Source organism: Microchirus variegatus, assembly GCF_963457635.1.
Source record: "Microchirus variegatus genome assembly, chromosome: 14".
Taxonomy (NCBI): domain Eukaryota; kingdom Metazoa; phylum Chordata; class Actinopteri; order Pleuronectiformes; family Soleidae; genus Microchirus; species Microchirus variegatus.
The window spans coordinates 17809975-17836429 of NC_139815.1; the positions used below are offsets into that span (position 1 = coordinate 17809975).

A 26455-nucleotide genomic window follows, 5' to 3' on the forward strand; every position below is an offset into this window, starting at 1 on the left:
TCAGTTGAAACGCAAGCCTGACCGAGGGCTTTACTTTTTATTTTATTTTTTACTGTACCATGATGGAAACGCGGCTATAAGGCACATGCATAGACATCACACTCGAGAGATAATAAACAGACAACAGAAGGAGCCTGACTAATGTGTAACAGCAGTCCATTCCACAATCATGAAAGCCTGATCCCCTATGATCTTCAGCCTCATTTTCAGAACCACTAAGAGCAGTTGATCTCCGAGACTGCAAAGGAACATAGGGCTGCAGCAAGTCAGAGATGTTTGGAGGAGCAAGACTATTGAGACACTTGTGCACAAATAAAAAGGTTTTATAATCTCCTCTGTAACACACTGGGAGCCAGTGGAGCGAGGCCAGAAAGGGGAAAATGTTCTTATACCTTTGTGTCCTCCTGTTAAAGGGTGAGCATTCTGGACAAGCTGAAGGCGGATGAGTGAGGCCTGGTTAACGCCAACATAGAGGGCATTACACTCGTCCAGACCAGTTATAATGAAGGACATACGTATATGTGTTTGTTGAAGGCTTGCCTCAACAGAACAGACTTCATCTTAGCCATTTGCTCCAATTTAAAAAACAACAAAAAAAATCTGTTTGTCAGATTTTAAATCAACTTCTCACATTTCATCTCACGTAAGAACTCTTGCTCATACGTCCACCAATAACAGTAATCCAGGTCATTATACAGCTGTTTTCATCCGCCCTATATGTAAACCTCTATTTATTGATAGATAGCTCCGTTTTTATATCATCATCTGTCTTACACTTACAGTACAATACTCTACCCCCTGTTTAGAGTTTTTTTTTTATGCAATGGTAATGCACTGTATTTCAAAGTGACTCTAATGGCCTGTTTTATCTAGGGGCTTTTCTTTATAACAATGGGTTTGAAAAGTAGCCAAACCTGGTGACAGCAATGTTCATCTTACAGAAAGAAGAGTGTCACTGGTGATGGAGAGTCCACGTTTCTTGTTGAACATGAGGCAGTTCTGACGGACGCATCAGTTATTCTACTCAGTGGCGTTTAATTCCCCTTGTTCTTGACACATTTTGACGCCTAGAGTAAAGACATTTGAGTCTTCTGTGACTGAAGTGTAACTTAATATAACAAATCGTGGCCTTTTACTGTTAATACTTTAAAGGAAAAATAAAGTTGTTTTTCTACCAACTCCCAGAGTAAAAGTGCAGAAAGATTTCATGACAGCCAGCACAAGTTTTTGTTAAAATTGTGATGTGAATTGAAAATGGATATACTTGTGTTAGTAGTTTACATAATGACAAAGATGGCGGTGGAGATATTCTGGTGAAAGTGGTAAAAATGTTCACAGGCGAGATGATGAGAAATCATTACAGTTAAGTCACAAAAGAAGACGATATGTTATTGGGTGAAAGTTAAAGAAATCAATCCACTTGGCTCCAGAAGTCACCACACTAGTTTCAAACATTCACCTGCTGATAGATGACACCGTCACGTTTTTTTCCCATGTTTGTCATTTCACCAGCTATTTCTTCCAGAAAATCAGTGTCTTCATCAGCTTAGAAAGTGTTTGAGACATTTGTCCTAGCAACCGTCAAAACACAGTTTGAGTTAAAATGTATGTTTATGTGACTTGAGGATAGTTTTTCCTCACGTCTTGAAAAGCAGATTTTAAGAGTTTTGACAGCAATGTGTCAACGTCCTTGGTGGCACTCTCACTCAACAAACTGACTGGGACATTGCTTTTTAAATAGAGGGATGGTTATTGTCTGACAGAAACACCAGAGAATCAGGTGACACAGGTGGTGTGTTGATTCAGGGCTAATTATCTGAACTGGTAATTCAAATCTGTGAATCAGGAAACCTTGTATTCCTAGACCACCAGCACCAGCAACTAAGAAGTAACAAATCATGCAGAACATAGTAATCACAGGTTTCTGGGGAGAAGGATTGAAAACTTCAAATAAATGTACCCCAATTTGGAAAGGCTGGATATTGCTGTGCGGTAGTTTTGATTTATTTGCATGTTTATGATTATAAAATTGTGATAGTTTCTTTTATTTAGCCCTTATAATGCTAGTAAAAACTATGAATTAAAGGTACAATATGTAGTATTTATGGGTTTATATAACCCAAAATCCACTTTTTTTATACATATTATGTGCTCCTGCATTGTCTAGTCGCTGTATAATAGTTTTTGTTTCATTTTCGTAGTGTTTCAAAAAGTCATGTTAAATAACATGACCGCGGACCGTGGTTGCATAGTCACTGTTAGCAGCGAGACGCCATGTTTCTACCGGAGCCTGTAAGGACAAACGCGAGAGAACAAAACAAGCGTCTCTTTACTTGTAGTAGAAGTCCCGCCTCCTCTCTCTCCGCTTCGTCTGCTACGGCCGCGGTAGCTCGCCCTCTCCCTCGCCTCACGAACCTCATCTGCTGACACGGAGAAAGACGACGAGGACGACATTTGACCAGCTCCGGATACCGTAGCGCTCAGGGAAGGGAGGGGGTGAGCAGAGCAGCAGGTCTTTGTTGTAAATTTCAGCCTCTCCTCTAGATGGCACTATAAACTACTTATTTCCCCTTTAAACACATTTAAATACATGTTTTGGCTTAAACTTGTAAATGTGAAAATCCTTGGCACAGTCTAATAGTGATAGAACAATGACACCATCTGCATTCATATTGACCCCCATAAAATCTGGCCTTCACTAAGTTATCCTCTTTGTCAATGAGACAGTTTGTCCTTACAGTATGAGGTACACCCCGGACAAGGACAGTGACCAAACAGGAAAATGTTACACATAAGTTGTCTGTTGTCTCTTTTGGATGCAGTCATCATCAAACTAGCTTATTTTCTATTTCGTGAGGTCACACGTTTGATTGTTCAGGAGACCTCTTACATTATCAGCCATTGGTGTGTGAACTGACATTTTGATGCTTAACATTTTTGCCTTAAGGCCAGCGCCAAACCAGAAGTAATCACCTTACAAGAATTGAATTTCCCCTATGATGATCAATAAAGATATATAAGGGCAGTAGTTAATTGCATTCACTTTCAATCCCAATTCTTAACTAATGACTTATTTGACCTTTGGCTTATAATACTTTTGTATAGTAAAAGAAAAATCAAAAACAGAAAATGTATATTATATTTAGAACTGCAATTAACGATTATTTTGGTAATCGATTAATCAGTCGATTATTTTCTCAATTAATCAATGAATGGTTTAGTTCATAAAATATCAGAAAATGTTAAAAAACATTGATCAATGTTTGTCAAACCTGGAAATGATGATGTTCTCGAATGTCTTTGTTTTGTGCACAAACCAAAATCATTCAGTTTTAATGATTTCTTTGTTATGTGGAGCAAAGAAACAAAGAAAATATTCACATTTAAGAAGCTAAAACAATCAGAAATCTTGTTTTAATCCTGAAAAAAGCTTCAACCGATTATCGTTTATCAAAATAGTTGCCGATTAATTTAGTAATCGATTAATAATCGATTACTAAATTAATCGTTTCAGCTCTAATTATATTATGTGTATGCAAGTGTTTGCATGTGGACATTTGTATTGTCTTTGTAAAGATGCAGTAGACTTCAACTGTAAACATAAATCATTGTTATGTTCAACCCCGGCATCTCCTCAGCTCGTTTTATATCCATATTCTGTCAGTTGTGTCTTTGTCTTTATTTCTCCTATCTTTTGGTTTCATGAGCTTGGTGAACTTTTTAAAGTCTTATCAGTAGAATAAGCTCTGATTCTGTGGTCACAAACAACTGGTAAAAAAAAAAAAAAAAAAAAAAAGGCTGACTTCATGTCAGCATGTGAAACATCCATCCATCCATCCATTATCTACCGCTTTTTCCTCCACCAGAGGGTCACGGGGGGTGCTGTGCCTATCTCAGCAGACATTGGGCGATAGGCGGGGTACGCCCTGGACAGTTCGCCAGTCCATCGCAGGGCCACATATAGACAAACAACCATTCACTCACACTCACACACCTACGGTCAATTTAGAGTGGTCAATTCACCTAATCCCCATATCGCATGTTTTTGGACTGTGGGAGGAAGCCGGAGAACCCGGAGAAAACCCACGCACACACGGGGAGAACATGCAAACTCCTTGCAGAAAGACCCTTGTTCCAAAGTTGTTCCAAACGGGGCTCGAACCCAGGAACCCGGGTCTTCTTGCTGCAAAGGCAAGAGTGCTAACCACTACACCAACCGTGGGCCCGCATGTGAAACATTTTGGGAAAAATAGAAAAAGTGGAGCATGTATACAGTACATATAATGTGATTATTTTCTTTTTCCTTTAGTGACTTTTCACTCGTTAATGTACATTTTACAACCCCTGTTCTCATTAGAAAATGTGTACTTGTGTTGTTTCAATGCCAACAATAAATCCAAGGAATCCGTAGAAGAGGTTTGTAGCTCAGCAGGTTCTGTGACATTTTGGATTTTATTTTCACTTCAGAGATTTAAAACCACACGGACCATACTGTTTCCAGTATTCTCTGAGTTAGATTAAAATATCCTTTTCTCCGCTCATATTTTGAGAACATCCCATGCTCCGTAAGTGCTTTTTCGAGCACTTCACAGCGGTTGCTTAACACTTGGGCTACATTTTATTGACAGAAATATTAAAAATGGTCAATCAGCTTTTATGGCTCCAGCATCTCATCAAACAACGGCTTTAAGATGCTTTGTGCATCACTCTTTTATGGACTTACTTATTTTACAGTGACATATTAGTGTGTCTTTATGAACCTTGAGATTGTGGCTAGAATTTGAAATTTAAGATGAAGTCCATAATTTGTATCTAAATCAATTATTTGTTGAAATACTCTTTGTGTCCCAGTAAAGCTGTCTAGAAAAAAAATCGGTGAAGCCCTTGCAATTTTGTTATTGCAAGGTCCACTTCATTCAGACTGAATGGCATGATTTGCTGGTGTAAACACACCTCAGCCTCATTCAGCGTGTTTATGTATTTTGAGGGCAAAGCTTTTATGATCGAGTAAACGTGAGGGGGTGGGGGGTGTATCATTTGCATCGGTTGCAGTGTCGTCAGCGATTGCATTTCCAGACTCATACAACATCATATTTCCTCCGTAGACAGACACTAATTATTGTTGAATTGAAGATTTTAAGATTGTTTCAAGCTTGACACACTGTATCAGCAGGCAAAGGGGCAGCATGTCCCTGTATTTTGTCTGTTTTCCTGTATTGTAAGATGTATTGTGGTGTAATATTTTCTCTCTCTCTCTCTCTTTTTTAGTTGTCCAACATATAAAAAGGAGAGACATCATCCTGAAGCGGGAGTTGGGCGAGGGAGCATTTGGTAAAGTCTTCTTGGCAGAGTGTTACAACCTGAGCCCCACCAAGGACAAGATGTTGGTGGCTGTCAAGGTACATCTGCAATATGCATGCACTGAGAGTTGAATCTCATATATCGTAGGTGCACCAAGTACGAAGCAGCAGGCGTTTAGCGTAGCTAGCACAAGGTCTCACGTTGGGTATCATCAAAAAAAAGATTACCCTGACAGTCAACATATCCCGTTGCCCTGACCAAATACATCTTTAAACAGCCTGTAAATACTCCTCTGTTCTGTGGCCAGACTCTGCATCATAGACTCACCGAGCACTTGACCAGGAGCAAAACACTAACAGTGTGATGTCTGTTTGCTCTGGGACACTGATTCGACAAGATGTTGGAAATCTGAGTTGTTGCTCCATGTTGACATAAGGGATTAGCATCAGCTAAGATCGGGTAATTTCAGACTATACAAAATGCAACTTGGAGTCATTACACATTACTGTGTGTGTTCCCAATCTGACCTTTTCACGATTATTTGGAGCATGTAGAGATCTCGGGATGTGTTTTTCTTGCTCTGTGGGGTGTCTGGGCACTCGAGGCATTCGTGTTCTTATGTCCTGCTGCCAGGACTCAACTTAATGTTGAAGTGAACTTCCATTTTAATCCGTAACCCGTATGCGACTCCTTGCTGTGCAGAGCAAATCTGTCTGACACCATAAGGCATCCAGTCAACCACACTGCAGGACAAGTTAAAAAAGTAGAAGAATCTATTAGAAGATTATAAACCAAGCGTAAATGTTACTCTTATGACAAAACGCAGAAATTCAAATACACTGAAATAATGACTGATTGGCCTTAAGTGTGCCAAGAAGTATCACCAGTCTGGCCTGACAGCCTGACATTGATTGGAAACCAAAATGGTTAACCATATGCTTCAAGCTTTCACGTGTTGTTCAGTCTGAAGTCATGTTTGTCTTCATTGTGATGTGGAGTTTCAACAACCCCCAAAACCAAACATATTTTTATTTAAATGAACTGGTGCCACATAACCGGCTGGAATAAATAATTACAGGAAAAAGCAGGTATTCCTAATGAGGCGGTTGGTGAGTGTGTATCTTCTGTGTCACTTTTAGTTGGTTTCCACAACAATTACTGACCTTATGCACTGTAGAGCATCCTACGGATATAGAATTAGTTGATATTATCTGCCATAAGATGTGACTGCCTAGGCTAAGCTACAGCGGCGCATGTTGTGCAGCTTTGTAGCCAAAGAACCAACATTTACTGTCAAGCCAAGTAGTACAGTAAGCTAAATCACCAAAACCAATTGCTCTGCTACTGTGACTCTCAGTGTCATTGGGCTGAACATGAACTTGTGTTTGGCAGCTCCCAGTGTGAATATGAGATTCTGTATTCAATGATTGAATAACAGGTTGTGGACTCAGGACACTTACTCAAGAAAAGAAAAATACTGTGAAAAAATACCCATCTTCTCCTTAATGAAAGTGGAAAGATGAAGAAGTGGAGGTCAAGATGAAAAGAGGATCCATGTTTGGCTCTCACATCTTTTCCCTTGGTATTGCATCACAAACCTCTGTTACAGAGATCCCTTTATTTTTAAAACACAATGCATGTGCATCATCGTTTGAAAATGTTCCTGTTTGTGATAAAACAGGTGGTGGCTCTCTGAATACACTTAAAGGTCAACAAAGGGCAAATTTAGCCCAGCGCTTTCCTTCAATTTATTGTATTTGAGCACTTGAAGGTATTGTCTTGGATGGTTGCCCAGACACAAAACATGTTTCCTTTAAGAGTGTGGTTTGATTTTTTTAATAGAATATTTTGGCCATTTTTATCTTCTTTGCTGTACATCTCAACCACCTCCAGCACTTCACTTCAAGAGGAGGATATGCAAGTAAAGGCATTTCTACCTCAAGGTCTCATCTTCTGTAATAATGACAGCAGCAGTCTGGGAAAGTAAGACTCAAGGCCAAGGAGATCAAGAGAAACAACACGTTGTATTTTCAACAACTGGAGTCTTTTTTTTTTTTTTTTTACCTCCAATAGAGGCTGTAATAAGGCATATTATTGCTCTTATCAGAATTTTTTTCTGTCGGTTTTTTATACTGGCAGCCTCAACTGGCATCACATCAAAATGTTATATTTCTCATGTCTTTAATGTCAAACAAATTCAAGGTATGCAAGGTCTGCTTTATCCTATTTCCTGTCAGATCAATTTTGTGAACAGTTGTTGCAGTCACCTGCTCTTGTGTTACAACTGTAATGATCCCTGGCCTTAAAACAAGGCACTTGATTATTAGGGAGATGCAATACTCAGCCAGCCACCGTATTAAACCAGAGGAAATACAGTCGAAACAGGACAGGATAGACAAGTTCATTAAAGGAGTGCCTTAGATTAATATTGAAACATTTAATGAAGAAGCTACTGTGGCTAACTGGGTAGCTAAAAAGCAAAATTAGCATTGTAGAGGATGATGGACTGAGGGAAATCATTCGAATAGCCTAGAGAAGAACATATTATCCAGCCCTGAGAGGAACTATTATGTTACAAATGGACACATTATACTGTATGAAGAAGATGAAGAGGCCTGCACAAGCACAGGTTGTCACTGGACTTCTGTGAGTAATGACACTATCTAAGGTACACTTCACTGATGAATACTGTGAAGTACAGTCTGTTACACTTACCTTTAAACTGAACAGCGGCGCACAATACATTATTGTCTTCAGGTGGGCCTTGATTTTGTTTGTTTTTTCTACAGTGTGTCAGTGCATCCAAGTTCCATCATGTATGCATCAATGAATGAAACGTAACCATGCTCTTGAATGTGGTATCTGATCTTGCTTCCTTTGTGTTAATCCTATAATCTGTCATAAGATAAAGGCAGTTAATTATGATTAATCACAGCATTGATTGACAGCAACTTTTCCCCAAATGATCTCCTCTATTCTAATACAAAGCCACATGTTTTAATAACACTAGCTGGAAACTGTGGTGTTTGGGTGGAATAAGAACCATAAGATATTAATGGGATCCTCCACACCCAAGATAACATGACTTAAAGAAATTGTACCTAAGTAACATAAATAAATCTTACCAAAAGACAAAAAAGAGTAATATGCAGTTGAAACAAGGCAGTGACTGTATCATGATGGATTAAGCATGTGATGTAAATTGGAACCAAAGTTTCTGTGTGCTGTTGTCTGTGCTTCCGCAATTGCACTTACCAACATGACCAATAGAGGCCGCCAGAGGATTTTCGTGTGAATGGGGTGAAGCCAGTTCATCGTTTCCATGTGTATGTCAAGGGTATTACCCTCGTGTCACACCTTGCAATCTTGCCCGTTTCCTCTTTCAGACGCTAAAAGATCCCAACCTGTCGGCAAGGAAGGACTTCCAGAGAGAGGCAGAGCTGCTGACCAACCTGCAGCATGACCACATTGTTAAATTCTACGGAGTGTGTGTAGACGGAGACCCTCTCATCATGGTGTTTGAGTACATGAAGCACGGAGACCTCAACAAATTCCTCAGGTCAGTTTTTCCACTTTCAGTCAGTTTAACCTCAGCTGAGCAAATTACACACTGGTTATATGGACAGGCTCTAATTTGCGAGCTGCAGTCACTCTTAGCCAAATGACCTTGTGAATTATGTGTCTGCCACTTGGGAGCATGTTTGCTCAGGGTACTGATTGTACCTTTAGATGCAAGCGTCTATTACCCTATTGAAGTGTAAGACCTCAGTAAGAGATTAGAGTACATTTCTTTTGAAAAAATACTTGCGGTCGGCACAAAATCAAGCTAACTCCACTGCTTCCTGGGTTAGCAAACACAAGTGCTTTAGTGCCTTTGTTCTGTAATGTCAGACTGTACCAGGGGAAGTGACCTCTTCTTGTCTGGAATTGATGTCAGTCTGCACAGGAGGAGTTTGGGATAGATATGTGCTATTTCAAGTGTGTTGACAGCAGCGGTGCAAGTGTGTGGTCTTTGCAGTTTTTGAAGTTTGAGCATTAATTGAAAAGATGACATGTTACGATTGAGTGTGACTGTGTGTGTGTGTGTGTGTGTGTGTGTGTGTGTGTGTGTGTGTGTGTGTGTGTGTGTGTGTGTGTGTGTGTGTGTGTGTGTGTGTGTGTGTGTGTGTGTGTGTGTGTGAAGACTTTCTGTTGGGAAATCTCTCCTGAAATGAAAGGCAATGTTGCAAATGATGAAATTCTTTCATGCAGTGTGCAAGACATGGCAGATTTTTGGTCTATTGGTCCTGTTGGTCACGTTTAACAGATGAGATGTGCAGGGAATTAAAAGTGTTGAATAGGGGAGCTGATGTGCAAGTTCAGCTCAACCTTCTGATAAATAGAGGATGACCTGCACTTAGTCTGGCAATACTGAAAGAAAAGTGTGGAGATATATAGATATAGGTTAAGAAGGACATGCACTAATAGCACTTTCACACTGGCAGGTACTGGCATGGTTTGGGCCCTAGTTCCATTTGGAATCTGGGTGCTCTCAGTGAGCCAGCTCAAATTCACACCAGCTTATAAGTGGAACCAAAGCCATCGCCCTGCAACTTCAATGGCAGGTGTTTCTCAAAGCACAACATGAGTTTATGTAAACACAGTACATGTAACCTAGCAGATTGCACTGAGCTTCTGCAAGCTGGAATTCACAGGACACCCAAATTGCCACTAAACATTTTTGTCTCTCCCAGAGACAACTTACGCTGACACGCCCACTGATGATGATGCACAATGAACAATTTGCAAGTGTTTTTTTGTTCCCCACTAATAACCAACTTTTTAGGTTCTGAACATATTTATTTTTGGTGTGAATATGCCGGCTGGTTCAAAATTTTGTGCGGAAATAGGAACAGTGTTGGAGCTGTGCCTGTGTGGAAGGTCTATATGAAAAAAGTACTACTAATCCTTCAACAGTGGAGCTGAATTATTACACTCTTAAATTAAAGATCACTGAATTGTATTACAACTGAGAGCTGGAAAAGAATAGACAGCCTTTAAGGAATCAAGAATGCAGCAGTCTTTTGTGCTTAGCATGAGGTCTGTAATCACTATGATGAGAGGGTGAAAAAACAGCATGTATCTCTCCCAGGAAATGAGGTCTTCATAATACCTAGAAATGGTAAGAACGGAGAGAGTGAGAAAGAGAGAGAGCTCTTGAGCTATGGTCAACTTGTTCAAATAAATATATACAACTTGCAGTATTTTGATGAAGTTCCTGAACCTAAAGAGTTCTGACTGGCGGCTCTTAGACATGAACATGAAAAATAAATTCTAATCCAGACGATACGCCTAAGAGTTTATCATTGTGATTAAAGCTGTTGTAGTATTTGCAGGTTTTAGTTAATTTCTTTTCCAATAGTCACTCTTTATCAAGCCGGTTATTCTCAATAGTAAGAGCCAGGTAACAGTGGAGTTGGGCTGAAGTTTTATTACTGTATGGAGCTTTGGGTTACTCATAAAAGGAGAGGTTTTAGTCTATCAAGCTGAAAAAAATATTAAAGTTTCCTCATTTCACAACAGAGTAAGACCACCTTTTCCTTACCAATGAAAGCTTTACCTCATGAGTAATATAACACACTTATTTAGTTAAATCCACTCGATCAATTCCATAGTTTACTGCCACAGCCTTGCTTGGTCTAGTGTCTATGACCATCTTGTGTATTATACCTTCTTGTGAGAGGACGTCGTTAGCTTTGGTTCTGGATTCAAATGTGGCTTTTTATGTGGTACTTATATTGTTCATATGTCGGTATGGGTGATTCTCAAGGTACTCTGGCTTCTAAAGTCTTCTACAGTCACTCCTGCAGTCCAAAGACATGTAGATTAAGTCACCATCACTCAAAGGTTCACAGCCAGCAACCTGTTCAACCTGTCCTCCTCAAAGTATAAACAGAATAAAGTGGAATGATGAATAATGGATATGCTGTAATAACTGGATTCACAGTGGCCACTGCTTGGTGTCACTTTATAAATTAGGGATCTCATCCATATCAGTTCATCAAATCAATGAAGATTATTGTTTGTAATACACAGAGCCCACGGCCCAGACGCCATGATCCTGGTGGACGGTCAGCCACTGCAATCCAACGGAGAGCTCAGCCTTTCCCAGATGCTGCACATCGCCACTCAGATCGCCTCAGGCATGGTGTACTTGGCCTCCCAGCACTTTGTCCACAGAGATCTGGCAACTCGCAATTGCCTGGTGGGCAATGGCCTGCTGGTCAAGATTGGAGACTTCGGCATGTCAAGAGACATCTACAGCAGTGACTACTACAGGGTAAGACTCCTGATTTTGTATGTGATATGTCACCAGAATTGTGTCTCCGTTATTGACTGCCATAATGATGATCAACAGGGTCTGAAACAATCCCTGAATAATACTCTATGGCTGCTAAAGTCTGTGAAAAAATGCATCAGAGGGGTCAAGACGTCTGCTTCCTATTGCTATTATTTTTGTTACTGTCCTTCCTACAGGGAGACTTAGCAGTGCTTCCACCTTAGTGCAGCCCCAAGCTCCCACACCAGCCCTCACACATTCAGGCTTGGATGGAGAGGTTTAGCAGTGTGATAGCAGATGAGCCTGCTGAGCCTCCAGCCTGATGCTTACAGGCTTGTTTATATAGTTTTCATTTATGTCCTATGTGCTGTTTAACACGATTATGAAGTTTGAATGCTGCAAATCAGGCTGCAGCAGCTGAGCTTGGGAATTTAGCAGTCTGAATAAATAAATAAATGTATATTATGGAGTGATGGAGTGCTATAGATCTGACTCTTTTCAACTGGTTAGTGTTTCGTGATGACTTTAGGTGAGCGTGATTCTGTTTTCCCAGCATGACAGCTGGGTTAGTTCAGATTCTTTGCTGGGGGCAATGCCTGCAGTCGTGAATTGCTATTCTGCTAGGGGCAAAATTGTGTAGACATAAAATAATTAATAATGAAATTTGAGTGAGATGTCTTTTAAGTTTGGCACACCACTCTCCCATGCTGTCTGGGTCTCGAAATATTTTAAACCTGAATAAACCTGTAATGTACAGCACAGTTTGTGGTCGAGTGCATATCAGTATAATCGAGCCTGCTAACTGTTTTGGCCCTGAGTGGATATAGAAGTGTCAGCTAAGCGATGAAGTTGTGGGCGTTTTCGAGGGAACAGAAAATCATTACTCTGACTTTATTAAAAAACATTCATGCAAAATTCTGTTTACAGAACCGTGATCAGAGCAGGGTAGTAGATTTTTGGAGGCTGTTACCATCAACATAACAATTAATACGACAAACATCTGGACAATGTGCAAGTGCATGAATTCCAACATTGTCTGCGTCCAAGATTTCATTTGCACACTCAATTAGATTTTGTGTTGTGCATGTTTCAATAGTTGAAGTACAGAAGAAAATTACAGAAACAAAGACCTTTTTTCGTGCTATTTGGCAAAGCTTAATGACATATTCATATTCCAGGCATGCCTTTCAAATGTAGTATTCAACGCTTATTGGGATTGACATCAATGTCACATATAGTACTACACTCCAGCATTGTCTTGAATATTCATTAAACGTTCTGTTTGGTTTAAATAGTGGTGTTTCAAGTATGTTACTGTGAGACACAAGTGCTTATTTCATCAGGTCAGTTCACACAGCGTCGGACACAAGTGGTTTCTGCCCTCTTGACGGGACAAAATAAACAGCTGTGGATCGGGATGTGGAGTGGGTCGGCCAATTGGATGGCCATTGGTTGGGCTTATTCCTGGTTCGGCATGACAAAGTGTCCTTGGGCAAAATTGTGAAGCTCAAATGTGGAAGTGCTGTATGAATATGCATGAGAATGGGCGAGTACTTTGAGTAGGTGCTAGAAAAAGTGCAGGCCTTAAATATAAAAAAAGCTGCTTTTAAACTGTGATGTTAACCCCGTTGATGAAGGAGAGTTACAAGAATGGAACTCTATGAACAGTGTAATACTTGTAAAACAAATGAGTCTGTTTCCTTGTTTTTGCACAATTAAGTGTTCCTAGTCACAGCTGACCATCCAATTTTTTTAAGTGTACACCTAATACCAGTTTTACCTAATTCGACTACATGTCAGTTTCTACTTTTTACTGCAATTTCATGTCATAACACGTCATGTCCATACTATGAACTGTGAGTCATAGTATGAACTGCTCAGTCAGACAGAAGTCACAGAGAGTTACAAGACACAGAGAAACAGTGCAAACTGTTTTCATTACTGAGTTGATGTGTGTCTGCTGCACTCGGAGATTATAGTGTGGGTAAAATATCAAGTAGTACACAAAATATACAACTGAAGTGCCTCATGCAGTCAATACAGCGATGCCAGTGAGGGACCATGTCCTTGACAGAATGCAGGAGACTTCTGCTGTTCAGGTCAGGATGTCTGTGCAAAGCAGGACCTGAAGGGCTGAGATGAACCTCCAACCACATTATGCTCCTCACTGACAGGTGAAAAGAAAGAGCTCTTGACTCTGTGAATTAGTTAGACTGTGGCCAGGTTAACAGCAGAGTTAGCAATGACAGGAGCCACAGGGTGAAAAGAAGCATCTTCTTTTTTTTCTTCTTTTTTTTTAAAGAAACAGCCTGTGCCCAAAACAAGTTTTGTGTTTAGACCTAACTAATGATATGGGGAAAGATAGTGGTGTATGTCAGTCCAAAGGAAACTTTTTTCAATCAAATGTTGGTTCCTTCCCAACCCTGAGCTGAATTTGGGGAAATTTTACAGGGGTGAATAATTTATTGAAGAAGTTTCAAATTCTGCGCAAGCAAATACGAACACACAGACACACACACACACACTGATGTAAGAATAGTTTTTGGAAATGTGTATGTTGTATTAAACATACAATTATGTTGACTTGTAAATAGAGACCGTATGTGCGTGTGTGTGTCTGTGTTTGTGTGTGTGTGTGTGAAGCTGCTGTTCTGTGCTCTGTGATAGCATCACCACCTGCCTACACAGAGGAATATTGACAGAGCCCAGAGATAAGGAGCTCCTAACAGTATTGGACACTTTCCCTGTGTTGAGTGATTATAAATAGCAGCATCCTGCCAAGAACACATTCCTCCCATCGCTGACTAGTCGTTTTGATGCAAGTTGCCCTCTGGGACTCCAGAGACACTTTGCAGCAGGAGGGAACATTCTCAAAAAAAAAAAAAGACATGAATATTGTCCTAAATCACATCTGTCTGTCATACCCTCCTGTGCTCGTCACAGGCCGGCAGCAGCACAGTTGCCTGCTATGTAGATGTCTTATACCTCTGCCACACAATATCACAGGTAATGTTTTCCTGCTTTCAGAGAATAGTGCATTGAATTATGCATGTGTGGTATAAATGACAGCGGATGCTCCAAAGGTGCTGAATGCTCAAAATGTGCAATAATAGTGAAGTACTCACTACAGTATGTGACCCTATAGATATGTTATGCATTTTCCATGCAAGGTGCAAAAAAATTGTATTCCATGGGCTCCACTAGAACAATATTCAAGGCAGTAAATGTTATGGCCCACAACACAGCCAAAATATACCTTTGGGTATATTTTCTCTTAATTAGTGCAAAATCCATTGTTTCATTTAATTTAAAGTTAAAGTGTCGGAAAGCTCCTCCCTTAGTCATTTCTGATGATATGAAAAAGCACTCTGCCATGTCTGAAATTGGTCCTTAAGGACAAGGAGAGAGTATAGAGCTCAGAAAAGCTTAGTGCATGAACAGTGACATGTCGGTCGTGTGTCATAGGATAAACTTGGAGTTTTTACTCTTTTGTTATGGAATATTAAACATACTGCCGACTTTGTAGAACCGAGAGGTTTACTTGGAGATTGAGTGTTTTCATTTACCAATGGCAGGGTTCTGTTTTTCATTTTAGTGAGTGCAACACTCCATGAATGTAAAGTAGGACAGTGTTGACAAAAAAGTAGCAAATCTGTCCATTTAACCTTAGACATGAGGCGGTAACAGTTTAAATATTATCCTTAACATTTGTGGACATAGTTGTGAATCCAGCATCTGTTTTTTTTTTTTTCTTTTCTTGAATAATTGACTAATGAGTTTCAAACGCTGCAATAACGTTATGATCTATTGACTCAGTTCCAAGGACATAGTGTTCTTTGTGACACTTCCAGGAAGCCTGTGCTTACCTGTGCTGCATTGCTTTGAAGACAAATGGTCCCTAGGTTTGTAGTGTTTCAAGGATCAAACAGACGCTCCTCTGCTGCATTATTTATCAAGCAGAAGCTCCTCAAAATTGTATGTAGCTTTGCGCTAATGAGTACACAGGCTGTATTTATTACTGCTGCAGGAAGGCAATGAAAAGAAAAAAAAAATCTGCTCTGCCTCTTCTCCCTTGGGTCTGTTTTTCTCCCCCTCTCTCTCTCTTTTAGCAAGCCACGCTTGTCTTACATGATCACTTTTTTATGGAGTAATAAATCTGAGAAATTGAGGAGATGGTATTGTTGACCTCAGATGATGCCTTCACAGGGGCCAGGAAATAGAGTCTCTGCATTATTTGTAGATTGTTGCACATTCAAGAACTATATTTACAAGATAAGATCAATATCACGACTATGTGGTAGATATGAAGTTACCACCTGCAGAGGCTTAGATTAGCTGGGGAAAGTAATCCAGACTATGGGAAAAAGAATATCTGCCCATCAGCATCTTTGAAGCCCACATATTAACATGATTTATCTTGTTTGTTCAATATATGCACATAGAAGTGTGAAGTTGGCAGGGTGCGTGTTTTACTGGGTATTGTGTGGGGGATTATTTCTTGACCAATAGTAATAAATTACTGTTGTCATCATGAGTCCATAATTCAAAAAAAGTACTTTTAATGTTCTATGAAGTTATTAAGACTGCAATAGTTGGAAGCTTTTGGCCTCTCACCTGTTATACATCAAAAATAATGCTACACTGATTGAAATAAATATGGCTTAGTTACAAAAAATACTAAGGCTGCAAATAAGGACACAAGGAAAATGACAGTGCTAATGTGCAATGCCAATAGGTTAGTTATGTTAACCTTGTACTTAACATTTTCTAAAATGTTAAACCATTCCTCAGTATATGTTTTCAATACCAAGGTAATAGGGTTATTTATACTCAACAAAAATATAAGCGCGCGAACTTGAAATGGTGAACAAAAATAGAATGTCATGACATTTGCTCAGATTCTCGATGCATTTGTTTATGGAATGATTTGTTTTGCTCAAACCCAGTAGTCCAGTGTCACTTGGCCACTTCTATTGACTACAATCTCAGATTGAGTATTTAAACTCATGAGAGTCATGGAGCATGGCAGAGTGGTGGTCAATATGCGTGACCAGTACACAGACACTCCTTATGGTCTGGTCAGTAAAAGGGCACACCAAACTTTTGTCACTTGTCAATATGCCACAGATGTCACAAATCATTGGCATGCTGAGTCCTGGGTTAAGCGTTACAGCTGTGGCAACACAACTGAATGTGCATCATTCCACGATCATTCCAGGCCACGATCGACAGCCTGGTGATGTCCATGCTTAGCCGGTGTACCGATCTGGATCATCGTGTGTTCTTCCTGCCATTACTCCAGGACTTTTGTTTTGAAATTGATCCTAATGCTCGCAAACCACTGTACTGATAAATTTGTACTGTTATTTTTGGATAGTTACTCTGTTTTGTCACATAACAATAACTACAAGTTTTTCTTTGTGCGTTTATATTTTTGTTTACAGGAAAAATAATAATAAAAAAAAGTCACACCATAAAATCCAATGATGTAACACTAGTATCAGTCAATCCTCTAATTGGATTTGAGTGAAGGTGTCTAAATTTAAATTCTTTACACGTCAGCCTCAATGTCCATAATGAAAAAAAGATTTCATTTTAATTAATCGTGCAGAACGCTTGACAGTGCACTCAGGACACATAATTGAACAGTGTGACACAAGACCCTTACTGCTTACCCTACTACTCATTTCATATTCACATAAAAGTCAGCAGCGGCGACACATAGGAACCACCTATTCACCCTTGATATTTTATGGGTTGGTCTTGAGAGGCAAACACTGAAAATGTGAATTTCAAATTGCATAATGGCGTCTGTGTGTGTGTTTATCTGTTTGTTTTGAAAACATTCACAAAATGTCGACCACCCACCGGCACGCAGGGACCAGAGTAGATTCCCTCTTTATCTCCACTTTGCAGCAGCGCAGCAGGTATAAACTTAATGGACATCATACCTTATAAAAGTGAACTTGTGTTCTCTGCTGTTTGAGCTGGGAGAGCAGAGATAGCTGTGTGGTTGGAGCAGAGAGAGAGAGTTTGTGTCTTGATGGTTATCTTGGCCCTTTTAGGAGTCTGAGCCCTCCCAGGGCTCCCTGCAGGCCCCAGAGCGCCCATCAACGAGCCCAACTGGGCCAGTAATCTATCCTCCTGCCATGCTGCTGTGCTCGCCACGCCGTTAATCCAATCACTCTCCTGCCACGGTGGGACAGGCAGAGCACTAATCCAGTTTACACAGCAACAAAAAAAAAAGCCCCAGACTCATTCCTCACTCCCCGCAGAGCATTTCCAGCTTCTCGGTGTGACATTGAGTGAGAAAGATGAGGATAATTACAAGGGCAATTATTTTATTTTTATTATGTGTTCAGACTTTTTTTTTTCTTTTTCTTCCTCCCATGTTCCGAGCTAATTGCCATGGCCTTGCCACTGAGGCCCAAGGTGATTGCCTACATGTCATTTTGGAAACGGAGAGTCACGCACTTTTAATGTCCCCCACCACTGCAGCAGTGGCTGGATCATTAGCATGCAATGCATCTGATGAGGTTTAGTCTTGCATGCAATGGGCAGGGTGGGCCTCAGATAAGTCATTTAGGCTAACAGGAACTTAATTAATTCTGTTTAATCTTTATAAAGCTCCACAGGGGGACAGATGGGTATACAGCAACCTCACCAACCCATTCTCCTCACTTTCAGTCTACCTCGCTTGGCTCTTCCCTGAGGTTTTAAACAAGGCGATGACTGGTCCCTGCATCAATGTAGGCTTAATGTTGTGTACAGAACTAACACGTGTCATGTCTAATGAGACCAGGTGGTGTGTACAGTCAGTGTTCATCTGGCCGTTTGTAGGGGAACCCTTATCTAATGAGATTGGAGGTGAACCCAAAACCTGCCAGCCTTCTTCGGTGCCACAAAATTTGACCTTCTTTGCGCTTTTATCTGTCCGTCCACTGAAGAGTGTCAGGTGGCTTCAGTTGTCTCTCCGGATGGGGGATATCAACGACTTTTCAGTCTTTGCGGCTCTGTTAATATCTCAGATACAAGTTATAGACGAGCTAGAGTGTGATGGGAGAATGTTTGCTCCTCACTTTTGCGGCGACAGAGATAAGCACTTTTCCATTAGCAGAAGATGTGCATGTGAGTTGTAAACGTATTAGTGTGAAGCAGAATGTGGCTAAAATGGTGTGCGCTCAACAAACCCTCCCAGAGTTTTAGGTGAATGGGGAAAAAAAATATATGTAAAGCTTTCCAGGAAGTAAATGGATTCAACATAACATTTGGCTAGACTGACTTAAAATCCAAAGTAAACATTTGATAGGTGTTTATGGACAAATATTCTGCAGTACATGTAAATAGGGGAGGCACACCAAGGAAATGTATGATGCTAATTTAGAATAAGCTATGCCAACAATTTGTTTAGATTGGTAGGTTTATTTTGGTAGTCATTTTACTAATTATTTGGACTCACTGAGAATAATACCAGTACAGTTAACATTCAAGTTCCACAACAATCCTGCTTTAGACTGTTTTAATGTGATTATCAGTATACAAAATGTGTTGTCCAATTCATTCTAGGCTAGGTTTTCCTTTGAAGAAGTTCATTGATTTTAGAGAACATTTACTGAGGACAAGCCTTCTCAGTGGTAGAAACACAGCACAGAAACCTTCAGTTTTTTTTCAGAAAAGCTTTATTTCACTGTTGTTGTCTTTTGGTAAATGACAATATAAGTGTTCAAGGAAAGAGCTTCAGCTGTGGCTGTGTTCACCCATGTGTTGTTGACTAGTCTAGAGTGTCCCTAATCAATTATTTTGATATTAAAACAATAACAATATGGTGGCCAGCTTAGCTCAATAGTAATTACTAGTAGCATTTGTATAATCTGTCAACTTGTGAAACTCAATAATCAATAAATATGACGTATAATGTTTGTTATTTTGTAACAATATAGACCGTTTTAACAAGATATCCATCCAAATAACTTTTCACTCTCCGCAGCCATTTGATTATTAGGGGTTCACCTTGGTGTGGTTTCAGGAACAGCTGCAGCTCGAACTGAATCCTGTGTCTGTTGATGCTCTGCCTCCCTCACTTTCATGCCACGCTCTTCCTCTCCGATGCTGTCTTGGTCTTCTTGATGTTGCCATGTCGCTGACTCTGTTCTGTCTTGTTGTGATAACTCTTTTCGTAAACAAAGAAGAGATAGGCCTATCACGTTTTGCTTTTTCACTAAAGTGAAGAGCTTACTTTCCCAGTGTGGTAACTCAACACCTCCGTTAACCGGCATTTTTTATGCATTTGAAAGAGCCTATGAACACCCACATGCTTGTGAGACGTAAATTCCTATATCTCTTCATTGCCTATCTTATTGGCATGGTAGTAAAGCAGCCTTTTTTGGATGGTCATAGTCCATTGAGACCAAAACTTTATATTTTGAAGTTTTGGAGTTAGCGTAGTGATGTTCTTATAGAAAACCATTTCTAATGGTGTTGTTGACCTCCAGGCCAGGTGTACAAAATATCGATTTGAGTTTAATGTAAGGGAGGCATACAGCCTTGTGATTTCCCAATTCAGTAGACACTTATACGCCATATACCAGTTATTGCCCCACTGAAGACACTCCAGACGAGGCTTCACACTAAGAGCTCCGAGGTCCAAAAGCATAGAGTATCCAAATGTCTTAAAATGTCTTGAGGTTTTTTTTTGTGCGATGACAGTAGTCCTCCAAGAACATGTGCATTGTGGGATAGGGGTTATGAACAATTCATGACTCCTTCTAGAAACTCTCCCGGGGGTTTCTAAGTTTTGTAGTACACTGGCACCTTACTGTTATTTAAAGTTCTATTTTTCCCAGAGTTTACACTTCAGATGACCATCAGCTGTCTCCTGCAGGCCTCTGTGTGAACAAGTGATGACTACAGAGTAGCTGTTTGTGTAATTCTCCAACTTTGGCGAGTCAGTGGTGTTATAGGTGTCATCACAAAGCAGCGTGACCTGAAAATGTTAGCAAACTATAGCACAAAGAGCTATAGAAATACAAAGTCAGCAAAATGATACAGAAATGTCAGACATGAAGTAGAATCTATCTGAGTGTGCACACTAGGTTTGCCACTATATTATTGGATTAAAGCTAGTTAGCAGTCACTAAAACCTTGGCTTCAGAGGTTACAGATTACAGAACAGAGGTCTCATAAATGACAAATCTCGTGTTTTTCTCGGAAAACATCGAGCAGAACAATCTGCTGCATTAAGCTGAAGCTGAATACAACCTTCTTTCAAAGGAAATGTGAAATGAGTGCACGATGTAACTAGGAGGTAATTATTATGTCTCCAGTATGACTTTTTTTTTTTTAATCAATATTTAAAATGCCTCATAGCTGAAGGCACACAGATGTTGGAACTGTTAAATTGATTTGGAAAACAAGTCTACGTCGCAATGAATGAAATGAGGTTTGTACCGCAGAGGAAATGTGTGGGTGAGAATGTCCTCATGATGACTTCAGAACATACAGTACATGTGAATGTGTAGGAGTTTTGTTTCTATGGATGGGTTGCCAAGTACTTGCACTTTTAGTAAACACTATGCAGCATGGTATACATTACATGATTTGGGATAATAATATATTTTAATTGCCTGCATTTTTTGTCTGTCGTGTGTCATGGATCCACACGTTAGACATATTATATGCAAATAACTGACTTTGAGAGCATTGACACAGAGAAGGTCAGCACTGACCATAAATGAAAAATGTGCATAAATAAAGTGCAGTGATACTTGTATGCAGTAATGAGGGGAAACTTACAGTGCACGTCCATCAGTAGTGCACTGAATCAAAGCATGGATGTTAATAATCTTATCTGTCAATAGTGGACTTTGACATGTGAGCTTCAAAGTAATCACTGCCGTTAGGGGTGTTTGAGGATCCTGAGCTGAAAACGTGCAATCTTTTGTGTTCATTCCGACATCAGTCGTGTCCATCTCACTGCCGCCACTGACATGAACGGGGGATAGATTCAACAGATCTTGATACAATGCCTGCTAATGAAAGCTGAGAGTAAGGATGATTAATGGATGATTGTTTAAACTGATTAATATCCCGCCTCAGAGGGTTTACAGTAAAGGAAACCTCATTTTAATGTATTTCTGGTTTAAAGAGATTACAGCTGATATATTCAGTGCTTCAGCTTTTGCATTCGTTCATACAAATTCTTATGAATGCACAAGGTTCACATGCGGATGTTTAGCGTCTACTGCAAGTCGACAAAAGGAATATTTGTTTGCCGCTATATTAACCTGTGCATATTATGGGAGGAGTACACAGTGCACTTTCCTAACAGCTTGACTCACGCTGTTTTACCATAAAACTGATTCTATGCTTTGAGAGCATTTGATTATCTGCTTGACGCCCAGGACCACAGGCTGCTGTTTTTCATCAAGAACAAAGGGCCGCTTTAATGTTGTAACTTAAAGAATTTCACATACCATGATTCAATACACGAAGAGCAGGTGGCAGATAAGTCAGCATTTTCCTGTATCACATTAGTGTCTTCCTCCAGCAGCACAGCGTTCATTCATGAGATGTTAAGCCCATTGTATCACTTACATACAAGGACAGTTAATCCGCAGAGGCCTGGGAGTTTTGCTGATGACAAAATTTTCCTAATCTGTTTTTTAACTACATTTCCATTTGCAATAACCATCTCTCCTTTTCTCTTGTCGTCAGGTTGGAGGACATACCATGCTACCTATTCGCTGGATGCCCCCAGAGAGCATCATGTACAGGAAATTTTCCACAGAGAGTGATGTCTGGAGCTTTGGGGTCATCCTCTGGGAGATTTTTACCTACGGGAAGCAGCCTTGGTTTCAGCTGGGTAACAATGAGGTAAGAGCCTGAAGCAAACCTCCACAGGATACAGCATACACATGATATCAAAGGCTGTGCTGCACACTTTCATGCACACGCTGAGAAGTATAGCTCCAGATTATCCAGTGGTAAATTTCCATTTGAAACGTCAAGTAAAGGTGTTTATAGCAAACACATAGAAACACTGTATGTGTGCAAAGAATTGGGATGAGACTGAACAGATTGTTTCTCCCCCACTGCCAATCTGGAGTGAGGAATTACTCCACCAACTGCTCCAGTTAGAGTGGAAGCATGAGCATTCTAATAGCAGAATTAAGTGAACATTGCCATTGTGGATCACAATTTACTGCAAAAAATGTTGTTTACTTTCACTCTCTGAGAGTCACACTGGCCACAACCAGGTGATAAATTGATGCCACTTTGCCACTAGACAAGATGCTGCATTACACAACAGCCATGATTGGCTTCTCTCCTCATCTGAGGTGCTGCTTTATGTCAATAGAATTTAATTAGGATTACTCTTGTAAGGCAGGCATATTGAGAACATTAAATTGACCTAAAAGAATAAGCTGGTATGTGGCAAATCACAACACAGGTTTTTCAGTCTCAGGCTTGACACAAACATGAAACTTTCCTTTTTATTAGTTGTTCTTTCTTGAGGAAAGGAGGGTTTCAGAGACTAAATGAAACACTTATAAGCCTATAAAGGTATATTACTGAAAATGTATCATCATCTAATGAGATAAGTGCATTATTTTTGTCATGCCCAAAAGAGTCAAATTCCTCATTGTAATTTTGGTTTCATCTGGTGTTTAAATGACTGTACTTAATTAATATCACTCGTCAGTCCTCTATGCAAATGCACTGTTCAATTAAAAAAAACTGGAAAAAAAAACCCATCAGCTTCAGAACATATAAGCTGTGTGTGAATTACAAAACAACACTGCCATAAATATGGCGTCAAGGTTGGTGCTTTCTCCAAGGTGTTTCAAAGAGGTGAAAGAATCTATATAGGACACATTATGACAAGTGGAATCAGATATTAAAGCTGGTATAGACAACTTTATGGATTAAAGATTTAATGGCATTAGAAAAACAGCACAATTTTGCATTCCATTATAGCCTTGTTAACTTTTTTTTAAACAGCAAACAACCAAATTAATTGCATTATGTTGTATCCAAAACACAACATGCAGTCCCTCATTTTAGCACAAATGTCTGTTGCCCCTTTAAATAATGTTAAACGTAAATAGATGAAGCATGTGGTGAAAAAAACCCAAAACAGTTGGAGTCAGAGATGTTGCATCACTTCTTTCGTTTAGCATCTCCCCTCCTGCCCGGGCCTCTTAATCACAGCAGATCCAGATCTTGTGTCTCACAGCAGCCTGCAGCCGAGTGTCTCGCTGCTTATCTGTCTGTCTCAGTGACTTGTTGAAAGCATGGAGTTGAGCCTTGTAGTAGTGATCATAGGCTCAGAGGGCTAGAATGACAATGCACTGCCTTGCCTCAACTTTCTTTTCTCCATTAGCAGAAATAATGATATTTGCAGCTTTATATTGTTTCTAAAAAAGAATACATGGAATTCATCATCATGTATCCTCGTGCACCTCCACTCCTGGTCTTGAAATTGTCCCTGATGACCAGCCTTAACACGGTTAGCATCTTAGATTCACATTTGCACCAATGCATCTAAATTTTTTCCATCAGTCACCATTAATTACATGTGTGAGCTGCGAGCCTGTAGTGTTTCCATTATCACAGTGAGCAGAAGTCTCACAGCGGGGGTTTCAAAACAGACACTGAAGTGACGCCAGTCCGATTTGAAATCAAAACCTATGATTTCATTTAATCCTAATTATGTGTTTGCGTTCCTGGAAAAACGCAGACTCAAAGAGCAGATGTGATGATATGTTTCATACGCCTGCAGCAGAAAATGAGGATATATACGCCATGTCTGTGGAGACAAAGACTCTTCAAATGTTCCTTGTTCATATGATTATGGGGATTTCATTACTTTTCATTACTTTCTATGTATGAATAAGAATTGATCAGGGTCTATGGAAGATTATGGTCAACGTTTTTTAAGCATAAGAGTTGTAAATGTTCACTATTACTGTTAATTTCAACCCGCATGGCCCAGTTTAAATCGACTGACATGGTTGATATGTCAGTGGATGTAATAAGAAGTACAGGAAAATAAATTCCATCTATGAGCTATATCTCCATCACTAAGTAAGTAAATGATTATAGGAAGTTTCCAGAGGATACAAAGCTACCACTGGATTCACTGTCAGTCATAAGATTGATGTAGATCAATTCTACATCATCTCAGGCTTGTGTCTGTTTGTGTACTGGTAATAGTAACAGAACAAATGAGAGTTCACTTTGGTAAACAACACGTTTTTTTTATTTGGGTGTAAGCCACTGTAAAATCATATTTCGTCAAACACAGATTAGGTTTGTCATACATGCTTTCCAGAAAATAGATGCTTTACAAAGCAACAGATCAGGAAATGTTTTGTTCTGACACTGTTATTGTGCCGCAAGGTCGCAACCGCGTGAAATTGCATGTTACCATCATTTGTTCCTGTGTTTCCTTTTCATTTGTCTTGGTAATTATTCTACGCCTCAAAAAAAAAAAAAAAAACTTTATCAGTGCAACTGTTGTTTTTGGTCTTTACACACAAATGAAACCATACACATCTATTTAGGCTACGTTGGTCAGAAGTTGACACAAATAATGAAGTCTACAGCAGTAAGTCATGTCGCCACTTCCAGTGCAATTTATTCAATTTGCCCGCGAGCAAAAAAAAAAACTCTACCCAAAGTTAAGACGGTTTATTTCTTTCATCTCAGTTTCATTAGTTCAAAGCTCAAAGGACAGTCTGCTCAGAGCAGGCATGTCCAAAGTCCAGCCAGATTTTGTACGGCCTGCAGCGTCGGCCTTATGATGCATTATTTATGGCGGAGTGGGAAAGAAAGTGGGCTTCAGTCACATGTCGTCCCCATTTGCTCAGCTGGTAAGAAGTTGCGCTTTGAAACCAGAGTCCCGGGTTTGCAACCCAGTTACATACATGCTCCTGTTATATTATCTCATCTGACTCCCAATTGTGATGTGTTGGTTTCATTGCCATTTAAATACAATTATTATAAAACTTTTACTGTTAAAAAAAAAGACTCAAGGGAAATCTTTGAAAAAAAAAAATTGTGGACACCCCTGAGTTAGAGTTATTATTATTATTATAACCGTTATTTAACCCAGAATAAAAACTCTTTCCAGAGGTTAGGCCACAGATACAACCACTGAAGCATACAGCATGCACAATATAGAGTACAATATAAGATGACATAATTGGCAAATAATTCAATCATTTTCTCATTATGAGCATACCAAAGCAACCAGCCAGTGAAAATCATCTGTCTCACTCCACTGCCCTCTCTCTCCTCTGCAGGTTATTGAATGCATAACCCAGGGTCGGGTTCTGGAGAGGCCTCGGATTTGTCCTAAGGAGGTTTATGACATCATGCTGGGCTGCTGGCAGAGGGAACCGCAGCAGCGACTGAACATTAAGGACATTCAAAAAGTCCTGTTTGCCATGGGAAAAGCCACGCCGGTCTACCTGGACATCCTTGGCTAGCAGCAGTCGTGGATGGCCCATTCCTCGCCAGACAGCGTACAGACAGATGACACACATGAACCCAGGAATAACCAAACCAACCTGCTCCACTGTCGAAAAACACCTACAATGTTTGGGAAGGACTTAAGTGCCTGCAACACTTTTGGATATAGTGGATAAAACATATTCAAAAAAACACGCACTTTTACATTTTGTTTACTTGCGTATACGATGTACAGGTTTGCTGAAAAAAACTGCAAAAACACACAAAAATGGAGATGAAAAGGGAAGTAATGTAGACTGGCAAAGAGGAAGATTGCCACCGTTTGAGTTACAGAGAGACCACGTCAGAGTTGACATCTAT

The 26455-nt window shown here is 39.9% G+C and overlaps 1 protein-coding gene across 1 annotated transcript in view; it reads left to right on the forward strand.

The window, feature by feature from the left end:
• ntrk3b (neurotrophic tyrosine kinase, receptor, type 3b) overlaps positions 1–26112 on the forward strand; it is a gene marked incomplete at both ends in the record, with an annotated part of 157600 nt that extends 131488 nt beyond the window's left edge. The window contains 5 exons of the mRNA XM_083901218.1: positions 5269–5399; positions 8688–8860; positions 11377–11620; positions 22334–22492; positions 25927–26112. Of these exons, the coding sequence (XP_083757344.1) occupies positions 5269–5399; positions 8688–8860; positions 11377–11620; positions 22334–22492; positions 25927–26112 (893 nt within the window). The remainder of the gene's footprint in view (positions 1–5268; positions 5400–8687; positions 8861–11376; positions 11621–22333; positions 22493–25926) is intronic.
• Positions 26113–26455: the final 343 nt, after the last annotated feature.